At 36.1% G+C, this 12,585-nt stretch overlaps 3 protein-coding genes across 3 annotated transcripts; all 3 read left to right on the top strand.

Annotated features, from left to right (window-relative positions):
• The first annotated feature begins 1,747 nt into the window (after positions 1–1,747).
• Positions 1,748–2,606, top strand: LOC131310487 (F-box/FBD/LRR-repeat protein At1g13570-like). The gene has a single exon (XM_058337533.1). The coding sequence runs from the start codon at positions 1,753–1,755 to the stop codon at positions 2,275–2,277; it is 525 nt and encodes a 174-aa protein (XP_058193516.1). The 5' UTR covers positions 1,748–1,752; the 3' UTR covers positions 2,278–2,606.
• On the top strand, positions 2,541–3,228 carry LOC131309387 (uncharacterized). Its single transcript, XM_058336035.1, has 4 exons — positions 2,541–2,567; positions 2,644–2,802; positions 2,894–2,926; positions 2,974–3,228. The coding sequence occupies exons 1-4, from the start codon at positions 2,541–2,543 to the stop codon at positions 3,226–3,228; spliced, it is 474 nt and encodes a 157-aa protein (XP_058192018.1).
• A 164-nt stretch (positions 3,229–3,392) lies between these two features.
• Positions 3,393–11,408, top strand: LOC131309385 (F-box/FBD/LRR-repeat protein At1g13570-like). The gene is made up of 8 exons (XM_058336034.1): positions 3,393–3,551; positions 4,421–4,485; positions 9,761–9,836; positions 9,986–10,219; positions 10,302–10,748; positions 10,842–11,000; positions 11,099–11,149; positions 11,277–11,408. Exons 1-8 carry the CDS (start codon positions 3,393–3,395, stop codon positions 11,406–11,408), a joined length of 1,323 nt encoding a protein of 440 aa, XP_058192017.1.
• The last annotated feature ends 1,177 nt before the right edge of the window (positions 11,409–12,585 follow it).

Raw genomic sequence — 12,585 nt, 5'->3', positions numbered from 1 at the left:
ACCTTTTAATCAGGAAATTTGTCTGCTAACCTTCGGTAATTCGTATCAGGCGAATTTACATGAGGTTGATAAGCAAGAATGGATGGGGTTCAATGTTGTGTGTTTGGGTTTTATTATATACATTTGTTTATATGTTTTTGGTTGACCTACTCACTGCGTCCGGACCAGCATACGGGCACCAATCCCACTGTTAACTAGTGGAGTCCGATTAAAGCAGGGACAAAGACCAGTGTAGATTGGCCTGAGAAGAGTTGATAGCACTTGACCCATACATGTATTTAGATGGATAAATCTAGATTAAGGTTATGGAGTACGGAACCCACCAGAAGTCTAATATATGTGAGGATTTAGAATTGCATGGAGACTACGATTCATTGGGTTTTCGATAAGTAGGGATTTGTAGAGCCTAGACAGAGATCAGAGAAGATGTGAGGGAAAAAATAGAGATGTTGTGGAAGAATAAATTATTAAATATTGGGGAACACCAAGGTGAGTGAGGGCTCGGGTATGGGTGTTGGTTTTATGTATTCAACCATCTCTCTCCCGAACCACTTAAAGTTGGTGTTTATCATTTTTGTGTGCGGATTTATTTACGTGGTGTGCTTGCGCTTGCTTGGATGGAATTCTGGTCAATAATTCCCAACGAGAATGCGGCAAATTAGAAGATACTGCTCATTTTATGATTAAGATTTCTTCATATGCCTAGTATGTATGTCTCAGCTTTGCTGCATGGTTCGAGATTTTCTTTTGTTACTGGCCAGAACAAGAACAATGTTCAGAGCAAGGATGATATTGGGCCTCCACATTTCCCTTGCATTTTAATTAGTTCACTGGTGCATTATCCTGACATGTATTTAGTTTCGTGTTGATCTGCGGTTTGCCCAAGTTTTATAACTTGAAAGCAAAACTTACAAGGAATATTAACAACAATTAAGGTAACGGGAGAAATCAAGTCAGTTTGTTGTGGAAAATTTTGAGTATACATACTCATTAATCTAAGAGGTTCAAACAGTGCCACCCTTTGGGATGCAAATACTCTAATTGTAGTAGTATTGTGGCTTAACTTCCCCATTTCCATCTTTCTTTCTATCAGAAAAAGTTGGGGCGAACACGAACTGATGAAAACGATTTCAATCCCTTCACTTGAGTGAGTACTTTTTTCTTCTCACTATTATTGAGGATCAAAGCAATTTTCAGTTCATTCATTTGAGTATGACAGTTTTCTTATTGACTATGGAAAGTAGCTTTTGCCCTTGATGTTCTCCACAAATGATAGTTTCAAGATTACTTGGAAATTGGAAACTTAAGTCGTAAGTCGGGTGCGTGGATGATTTACTAGCAGTGCTGCTGATTGTGCCAAGTTACTTGACCAGCATATATTGTCTAAAAGTTAACAAGCAAGAATATATTTTGTTGAAGAATTGGATTTGTCATTTGTTTTTTCCTGATTGATTGGTGAAGGATTAGACCATTGTTTGATTGAGTGAAAGGTAAGCAAGTAAGTAACCCTAGGAAAATGTTCATATGGGTCATGCTTGTCTAGTCTTATTGGCTGAATCAATCCAACTTTATAAAGTAAAGGTGATGAATTAGAACTTTACCCCTCCTGTCTTTACAGGATATTAATGTAGAAAACAATGCCCTATTCTTGTTTCAGGTATCTTTACTTTTTTTACCGATGTACAAAGTTGCAATGGAAACCGGCATTTGGAGCTAATCGTTATTTTCTTTAAACTTCATAAAAGCTGCACAATGATGAGGAATTGGAGATCTACTCCAGATATAATCAGTAATCTTCCAAGCAATATCATGGAAACTATTCTCAAGTACTTGCCATTGCGGGATGCAGGGAGGACAAGTGTCTTGTCAAGAAGATGGAGGTACAAATGGGTAACACTCCCGCAACTGGTATTTCAAAACCAGTTCTTTGTAAGCTCGGGGGATACTGAAAAAATCAAGGTAATTATTTACCAAGTTCTATTGCTTCATCAAGGACCATTAGTTGAATTCAAGCTTTGTAATCCCCCATTTGGAAGTTGTCTTGATATCAATAATTGGATTCCTATGCTGTCGAAGAAAAATATCCAGGAGTTCACCCTTTGTCTTGATTTGGGCCCGCGCCATGAGTTGCGTTGTGACCTATTTTCTTTCCTGCGACTGAAACATTTGACTCTCTGTGGGTGTGTATTCAAACCACCTCCTGCATTCAAGGGATTTACCAGGCTTGTCAATCTTAATCTCTGGAATGTAAATATTACTCCTGAAATGGTCGGATGATTCGTCTCTCATTGCCCCTTGCTAGAACGCTTGACGTTGGCGCACTGCAATCAATTCAACTGCCTCGAATTCAATGCCCCTAATCTCAAGGAATTCGCCTTTTGTGGTGTTTTTTCAACTCTATTTCTTTCAAACATACCCCACTTCTTTCAGTAATTTCAATTACCTTGCTTTCCTTGGATGCAAATGTTAAGCGGCCTAAGGAAGAAACAGATACTGAATGGGTGAAGTTTTTCCAGTGTTTACCTGCTGATATTGACGACATGCACTTGGATAGCTCCTTTTTGGAGGTAGGAAAGCTTCACTAAAAATCGGCTTTGCTTGGTAGACCATGCTTTTTACTCTCTTTCCCGTATTTGCTTCAAGTCATTTGCTGCAGGTCACATTCCCGAGAGAATTCCAAGCACCTTGAACCGTCTCAAATTTCTTGCTTTATTTGATGTCTGTTATGATATTCTTGATCACGTCTCACGCGCTCTTTGCTTGCTTAGAAGCTTCCCAAATTTAGAGAGAGTTGAAATCAGTGTGAGTTACTACAGAATTCCTTTTCCCTTACTAAAGCTTAAAGTTATCTATGGAATACTCTGGTGATGCAATGGTTCCGTCTTTCTTTCAGATTTATGATGATGTTCCCAATCGAGATCCTGTTGTAGAGTATTTGCAAGCACAAGATTTTTCAAAATTTCATTGAACCAGCTTCGAAAAGTGAAGATCCGGGACTTTTCAGGTGCAGAATCTGAAATGCACTTTGCAAAGATTCTTTTGGCACATTCAACCGTACTCGAGAAGATGGAAATATTTCACAATCCAGATATTTCTGATGTAGGAGTTGCGATGTTAGACGAGTTGACACGATGTCCTAAAGCATCTCCGAAAGTAGAAGTTGTGTACATGCCGCAGGGTCCTGATTATACTTGGATACTCAAGTTTATCAGATTTTATCCCACCTAAAGCAAAGAGTTGGTAATCACCTTTAGTAGAGTTTTGCAGTTTTGACTCTTCCGTTCAAGAGAGCTGTAGAAGTATATCAGCAACTATAGTGAGGAAATTCAAGAACATTCCATTTCCCTGTAGGCTGTAGCCAACAACCCTAGCTCATCTTTTTGCTAAGTAACATGGGAAATGGAAATGTGCCCGCTATGCAGGTCAGAAATCTGATGGATACTGCTTTGAAACCGGTTTCTTGTGTGCTTGTACGGATGCTTGTATGTAATCGGTTTCTTGAATCCAATCTGAGTGCCGACCATTTGGCCGATTGCCCTTGTTCCGCTAAGGTTCTTATTTTTAAAGTACTTATTTCCTACTTTACGAGAGACGTCATTCTTTCACAATACATCACATTCAATTCAAAAAATAAGTACTTATTTCCCTAGCAGAACGGGGCCAGTTGTTTGTGTAATTAGCTTGCAGTAGTAGCAGTGTTATACTTGCTTTTGACTAGAGTAGAAGCTTTTCATCTGTTTCTAAATAAATATGTAGCAATTTTCTTTTACGAAAGAATCATATACTGTATTTATGTTTAAAGCTACAAAACAAAGACAATACTTGCAGCGAGCCAAAAAATTAAGGAAAAAGAAGACACTAATGGCAAATATAATATAGATTGCGTAATTGAAAACACAAAATCATAGGCTCAAATGGGAGGACTGCAATGAGCTGGGATTTTTATACTTGGTAGAGAGACGGAGAGAACTACTCATGTCTATGTAATAATTAAGGAAAGACTCTTTTTGACGTAAACTAATGCTGTGTTTGGAACTTGTGGAAAGCCGAAGAAAAGAAAGTGAAATGATTATTAAGAAAAATGGGAGAAGAATGAATGGAGAGTTTACAATGGATGGAAATCCTTTTAAACTTTCCATTCTCTCTCTTTCTTTTTCCCCATAAAACCCTAGGTTTATGTTGATTTACGTCCATAGACTTTTAACGGCTGAGATTGAGATTGAGATTGAGTAAAAGTGCGGACAGGATTGTTTTGAAAGAACTTAGGAGTAATATTTGGCTCCCAAAACACCGTTGTATAAAAATCCCCTCTCCTTCGACGCGCGCGCGCACTCTCTCTCTCTCTCTCTCACTCACAGAGGGTTATTCATCTGAGGATTTTAATTTTTCTTTTCCTTTGAATGAATCTTTTTCTCGGCAGTCGAACGGAGTAACAAAGTGTTTTCAAAAGCCTCTGCAATCCACCAACCTGACTACGGAAATGCAGTAAGTAATCAAGTTTGTTGGATTTTTGGATTTGGTTTGTCCAATTCCTTTCTATTCTTTCACACTGTGTCTATGTTTAATTTTGGTTTAATCGTCTGTAACTAATATTGCAAGCGCTGCACCGGTTTCCAAACACAGCCTTCACAAAAGTTCCATCGATTTGTAGATTGAAACTGTTGTTGAGGATGTACCTGCAAAATCATAAAATCCGTGATTACATGTGTCTTTGTGAACATCTATATGCATCCCTTTTCTACTTGCATTTTATATGTTCAACGAAATGTGCGAGAGACGCGTCTATTTTTTTTTTTCAAACTAACAAAAATGATTTTATTGATCTTTGGAAACAAATTACAAAGATTAAAAGGATCTTAAGCATGAGACATCACAACGGGCGAAGAGAAAATCAAAAAAGATTGCAACCCCGCACAGCAACGATCATATGGCGCCATGTCCCAAAAAGGAAATAAGTTAAATAACAACCCAAGATTGGCAAGATGCCATCTAAGACGTACAGAGCAAGATACTACCAGTTTCCCACACAAAAAAAAAAAAAAAAAACTCCCACCCAACCACAATGGGAGACACAAAACCCAAAACTCACAACTGTTTGTTAATATCTCATCAATGTAGTTTAAAATTTTGATCTAATGGACAATGCTCGCCAATTGTTTGTTAGAATGCATGAATGAAATTTGAATTCGGAAAGCAATGTGATTATGTATTCGAACTGTGCTGGTCCTAAAGGCCGTTTGATTTTGAGGGTGCAGTTATCTATCATCATTTTAGCATCAACTTGCTTTATTTCAATCCACTTGACACAAAGAGAGCAATGATTGATTGGGTGCAACTTTGTGATTCTTAGCTAGAGTTAGTATGGCTTGGTTGGTTAGAACAATTCGTCAGAGATTGTTCAAAAGTGTGCTATTTTTTTCTTTTCTTTTCTTTGTTAAAAACTGGAACGAGTTTTATTGTTCCATATGGGTCTGAGATTTTATTTCAAGATAGACTTGTTTTCTTATATTGTTTGTCTTAATGTCAAACCGCTCAATGAGGCTTGTTATCGAACCTAATAAACTGCCACTTCAGTACAAGCTACGTGCGTGTTTGATTGTTGTGCTCGCATGTGATGTTAAAACAAACAAAATGCTGTTTCTTGGATTTCTTATAAATTATTATACCCATGATGTATGGTTGATAAATACTGCTGGATTTGGTGTTGAAAAAGGGAAAGGAAAAGGAAGGGTGCAGTTTCATTGGATGTTTTAGTACTCAGTCCACGAACAATGCTTTGTTTAGAGCATACCTAACGCCTCCTCATCCCTAATCTTATGTCTTGGGACTCACAATTATATTTTTGGTTACCTTTATCACTCACCTTTTGGGTTTACATTTAGCCAGTCCATTTTTTTAAGGAAGCCCCTAATGCCACGAGCAATTTATCTAATGCGATGAGTATAAATTACTCAATTGTCTTCTTTTGGTCGAAAGCGGTAACTTATGGAACTTGTTTCTCAAACTGCTCTTAATTCTAAATTTGACTCTTTTTGTGTTATCGTGTCATGTCATATTCGTGTTTTGTGTCAGAGACTCAAAAATAGCCAATCCTAACATGCCAACTTCATGTAGGGATAGTACCCCAAACGCCAAGGCTCGAACTTTGCCTTCCACAAAGAGATGACAACTGAACTAGAGTCTATTGACGAAGAAAAAACACCTTAGTATATAAAACTTGTGCTTTCTTCGGACTTGGTGTTTTTATAGCGAAAAGTTCGTCCACATTGGCTTTTTTTTTACGGGTCCCAAAAAAACGTTCCATCTGTTCATTAAATTTTTTTTTTTTCGAGTTCCTTAGCAAAAAATCAACTAAATCCGATAACTGTAGTGCTCGATCAAATCTTCAAACTTTTCACTCACACTTTCATTCTAAAAAGTTGGAAGAATGGATAGAGCACTTATAGTTATTGGATTGAGTTAATTTTTCGCAAGGGCACTGGAAAAAATATACTCTGTCCGTCCCACTTTGTTGTGTCTGTTTCGTTTTTGGCACCTCACAAAAAATTGTTTATATCTCACAATTTATAATATTTTTTATGATTTCAAAAACTTTGTTTGAAAGAATTAATTGAGATCTATCAAACAAGATTCATATTGAATATATAAAATATTATAAATGAAGAGATATAAACAATTGTTTAAGACGTCCAAAAAAGGAAACAGACAGAACAAAGTAGGATAGAGGGAGTATTAAATTTAACGAACAACTGAGATTGTTTTGTAGGGATCTGTAGTATGCCCCACATTACGATCTATGCACGATCTGTGCAATAATTGCCCGTTGGCTTGGGCACCTCTTTAGATTTGTTAAGAGTTGTGTTCGTGAAAGAAATTTATACGTAGATATTGTGTCAGAAGTGGCGCAGATAATATGCAATGCCCTTAGGGCACTGTCAAGTGGCAGAGCTAAAATTTTCGATAAGTGGGAGTTGAAAATTTGAACTATGTGTACTGTATAGTTCACTCATTTGATTGCTAATTGAAAGAAACAATTAGAATTAATAAGTTAATCAAAATTATTTCGTAGAACGGTTCCATTGCATGTGCTCGGGTTAAAAGTTTTGTATAAATATATCACCATGTTATTAAGTATTTAGATTTATCTTTTTAAGAGGTAGAATAAAATAACCCCTTTAAAAGATAATGATTATGCGTCTGTAATCCATTGTATGTTCCTGGCAAATGTTGCATTCTAATTTGGAAGTTGTTGATTGAGATTTGAGAGGTGTGGTTTTTTTTTTTTTTCCCCCGAATATTTTGGGTTGCTACGAGATGAAAAAGTAGATATATATTAATAAAAAAATGTAGCTTCAATTTACAATTGACCTCGATGACTTTTTATACTTTAGAAATGATGAATGATAGCCTCGTTTGTAATGGTTTCAAAAATATCTTTCTCTATATACACAACCAAACTATAATGCATTCATTGGTCACAAACAAAACCTTTGATTTATTTTGAGAAACAAACAAACTAGCACTACATTTGAGAATTTTGTGGGTGGAGATTCTATTTTGACTCCTTTTTTCCCTAAGTACAAAATCCTTATATGGGCTGGGGCAAAAATAAAATTTTAAAGCGGGATCAAATTAGTAAAAATGGGGTAAAAATTATACCTATCTTTATGAAAATTTGATAGCCAGTGAGGTCAGCTGTCCGCCGTTGTCTCTATGTCCCTTTGCATATGTCATCGCCACACATTTTTGTGGGGTCCGAAACTAAGTGTGAAGATCCCACAATAATGTGTGGTGAAGAGATGCTTGGGGCACTATCACGTGGTGTCCCAAGGGCACTGAATAATATCTCGTCGAGTAAGCACCATGACCCCACTGGAATATTCATTTGTTTTTGTCTTATTTTTAGTTTGATTAACCATCAGAATTACTTATTTTTGGATCGGATTTTCATAATGGTTGCCTCACCATTAAATACATGTCGAGCCAACCCCTTTCTATTCATTTATTTTCTATGAATTTCTCTTCTCCAATTTAAAGATAAATCTCGAATCCTAATTATGAACTAAAATTTAAAACTATCTTGAAGTAATGAAAATTCAATTAATTTGATTGTGATTAATTATGAAAATTGTTCTAGATTTGTGTGAAACATACATGTTGTAACTAAAGTACGTGGGATAGTTAAACAATCTAAATAATCATGGAGAAAATACTTCAAATTAAAATTATCAAATTGCATTTGAAATTTTTTTGAAAAAGAGAGAAAAAATTGCTCCACAAAATAATGTAATGCATGTGATTGGTGCCCTCGTTTACATCAATTCCTGGCTATGGCACTGTACGTTAGGAGTGCTTTGATTTTTTTTTTTAATTTTTTTTTATCCATTCACTTAATGGTGCAGAGGTTAACTAAATCGTGAAACTTTTTTCGGAGGGACTATCTATACTGTAAGCAAATGTGTTAAAGTCATTCAAACTCCAATTCCTGAATTCTCAAATCTTTAAGAGTTAAACAAAAAATAAAAGCAAAGGTACAGACCCCTTTGTGTTTTAACCCTAAACTTTTTTCATGATCTCTCTTCATGGTTACCCATCTGATCCTCTACAAATTTTTGGTTACCAGACTCTGTCCGTGTGTTACGAGAATTTGTTCGCGAAATTTTGAGTACCAAGTTCAGCTTCGTTTTGTTGCGAGAATTTATATATCTTGTTTTTGTTCTAGTTTTTTATACAATTAAACTGTTGATTTTCTGCTTTCCCACAAATTTCTTTTATGAAATGAACACATGTAGGAAAATATTTTTCTTTCTCCTTTCAAGAACAATTTAATTTCCTGCTCCAATTTCTTGACAAGTAAATGGAGCTTTAGAGATTATGGTCTTTCACATTTCCATATATAGCCTCTTATTCTTCACCCTTTTATCCTCAAACTGAGTCAATCCTCCGGGAATAGTCACTAGAATTTCCTTATGATCAGAATAATTTCTTTCCTTTTTGTTTGTATTTTCCCATCTACGTATAGGCTCAATGTCAAAGCCAAATCGAGATTTTGCCTTTCTTCCCCTGTGAACCACATGTATATTTAGTCTTTATGGTCCACATGTTTTATATATGGCACATATGAATTAATTATGGCTATAATATGATTTTCCATATATATCTTTATGCCTAAAATTTAATTCCATTTGTCAAATAGAAAAGTTATTTTCTAAATAGACTTTACTTTGATAAAAATAAGTATCAATGTTCACTAAGAAAATTGGTATCTCTCCGCCTATAAAAGCGTCTAGGGTTCAGCAACTATAAAGAAAGGCAAATGAGAGAAACCCGTCTTCCACCTAGAGCTTAATGCTCTTGTAAACTTATGGTTGCTTCAATTAATTACTGAATCGCTCAAGTTTCGCATTACTGGATCCTGGTATGCCATTCTTAATTATTTAACTTTTGTTTAATGTTTATATTTTGATAATCATGATAGTTCTAGATCCTAATTTATTAGGATTTGTTAATTAGCTAACACCGTCAAGAATAAATATTTACACCACAAGCTTCTGAACCTAGAATGGGAGTCCAATTTGTTCACCCTCAATCTTTTTTGTTGAAAATGTTTGGGTCGTAGCAAATGGTAACAATCTATGACAACCGAATAGTTTATTACTGTCTAAGGTGTGTGCTTGTGTTGCATACATAATTCGATGCAACTCCAAAGTGCAAGGAGAGCTATATTTTGAACTGAAATTTCCGGTGGGATATTGATCAGAATTATATGTAGGAGGTTTATTAGGGTTATTGAAATAGTTTATTTTGATGTTATCGATCTGTTAGTTCTTTCTCCTGTAATAGGATGTTACAGCAGGAGACACTTGAATCATATGATATGCGGCTACTACTTATTGTTTTATTCTGTGCCAGGGCATGTACGGAGGCAACGCTCCGGGTAGCTTAATTCTCTGATACGTTATCTTTTGCTGGTGCGGAGTAGTAGTTCAAGGATTACCGGACAAAAATGAATACATGCGACTCAAATTCAGACATAATTAGTCTTGTTCCAGGCAATATACGAGAAAATATCATAATGTGTTTGCCTATACAAGATGCAGTGAGGACAAGTCTTTTGTCAAGGAAATGGAGATATGTGTGGTCAAAACTTCCTCAACTGGTATTTGATGACAAGTTCTACAGACATGTGTACGGTACAACGAATGCTGAACTGTTGATGGTTATTTATCAGGTTATGTTACTTCACCGTGGACCACTAACCAAGTTCACACTCTTTATCTGAACTGGAAAGCTGTTCTCAGATCGATCAGTTGATACGATTTGTTTCAAACAATGATATCCAGGACTTCGCCCTTCACATTTGGCAGGGGGTATATAAGTTGCCATCATCGCTATATTCATGTTTGCAACTGAGGCATTTGAAACTCCATTCTTGTATCCTTAAACCCCCTCCTGGATTTGAAGGATTTGCCAGGCTCATTTCCCTTGATCTTTGTGACGTTGCCATTGCTGATGACATACTTTCAAGTCTGATCTCCAATTGCCCACTACTTGAAGACCTAAGACTTCAGAGCTCCAACAGTTTACATTCCCTTGAAGTTGCTGGTCCAAATCTTAGAAAAGTACTCTGTGAGGGCCATTTCAGATCTATTTGCTTCACAAATACTTCTCGTCTTGCAAACGTCGAAATATATTTGAACGAATATAGAAAGGAGCTATTCTGTGGCAAAGAAGAAACACCTAACTCTGTTATGCTTATTTATCAATGTTCTTTGGTTCTTTCTTGTCAAAAAAAAAAAAATGATCTTTGGTTCTTTTGGTTTTTTGTCTTTTGCTTCTAGGGCATAGCTGCATCTAGTGTACCAACAAGGCTTCCAACAACTTTGAACAACCTCAAACATATCACGTTGAATGAAATTTGCTTTGGGGAGCGAGATGAGGTCTCTGTTCTTATTTGCTTAATCAGAAGCTCTCCGAACTTGGAAAAAATTACTATTGAAGTAAGTGGTCACAGATTTAATTATTTTCTGTGTTTTTATTATGTAAATGCCGAATATGCATGCTAAGACAATTTGTTAATCTTTTTTCTGAACTTCAGGCATTTCCTGGTGCGACTTCTGCTATTCCTATAGATCTAGATTTTTCAGAAGTGCATGGCTGTTCGATGTCTCTCTGAATCAACTTCGCGAAGTGGATATGGAAAATGTGTCTGGCACAAAGCCTGAATTGGAGTTTATCAAGCTTCTGTTAGCCAAGTCACCTATGCTGGAGGCTAGGCAATGCTTATCGAGCTGAACTCATCACATGTTGATGCTGATGAATTGCGAATTGTGAAAGAATTGACAAGACTTCGATGTGCATCACCCCAAGCAGAAATGAACATCGTATCAAGAGATGATCAAGATTGAAGTCTAGTAGTTGTTTTCGTTTCTCAAGCGAGGATTTTGGTGCCGGCTCATCTCCCACGTTTGTAAAAAAAAAATATCCGAGGCGCTCTTGCCTCGGTGTGCTTTGCTACTGAAGCTATATAGATCAGACTCAAGTCCTTCATGCTCCTTGAGCTTGCATCCCTCAGTTTTTCGTTTCTTTTTCCCTTTCTTATCTTTTTTTTTTTTTTTTGAAATTTGGTTTGTGGATTCTCGTTTTTAGTATGTTTGGTTCTTCCTTGTTTTTTGGTACTCTGGAAATCTAGATGCATCCTTATGGAACTATATATATTTCTCATGTAAATATTTCACCTTTCTTTTTCAATGAATCTCTCTTTCCTCTGCCCAAATTTTAAGTAAAGAGTAATTTTTAGTCCCTTGTTCATCAGAAATGGCGACCGAGCAAGTGGCCTGGTAAAAACTGTAGTGGTTCATTAAACTCAATTTCAAGAAAAAATTCACTAGACAAAATATAAGACAAGAATAAAATTTGCACTCATTAACAGGAACAAAAAAATTGATGTGTCCGGTTATGTTGATTTCGAAATGAAAATTTTACCATTTGGCAAAAGGGGGAAAAAAAAAACATTTAACTTCTCTCTCCCTCTTGTATGTCCCTTTAGGATGGGGACTTCCCGCATCTATTTAGCATTTACTCATGTGCCCCAGACAGAGAACGCGGAATCCTGTGGGATTCAAGGATACAAAGTTTTTAAAAAACAACAAATTATAGGCGAGTATAAATATTGATCTTCGGGTTTTGGAAAAAAGAGAGCATCGCAGCTAGATATTATGTCAGAAAAACTAAGAAATTAAACTACAGTACTATAAATCTAAAATACTACTAATAAAATGAAACTTCATATATTTGGAAATATATGTTGTATTTGATTCCAGGATCCAGTTTACAATTTTGAAGAATAACCACCTAGAATGCTAGAAATCTAAGAGCTGAAGATCTATGAAACCCACATTCAGAGCACGGAAGTTTTATGATAGTTTTGATGTTTGCTTTGATGCTTATCTCCTCAAACTTATGGAAAAATATTCGGGAAATTCCTGACCGGTTCTATTTTTTTTGTTTGGATTCTATGGAGACCTTCTTTTGTAAGTGCTATTCCAGCTAGACCCTGTTTAAAGATGCTTTTACTAGTTTGCC

This window comes from Rhododendron vialii, chromosome 12a, assembly GCF_030253575.1.
Source record: "Rhododendron vialii isolate Sample 1 chromosome 12a, ASM3025357v1".
NCBI classification, from domain to species: domain Eukaryota; kingdom Viridiplantae; phylum Streptophyta; class Magnoliopsida; order Ericales; family Ericaceae; genus Rhododendron; species Rhododendron vialii.
This window is presented reverse-complemented; position numbering and strand designations above follow the sequence as displayed.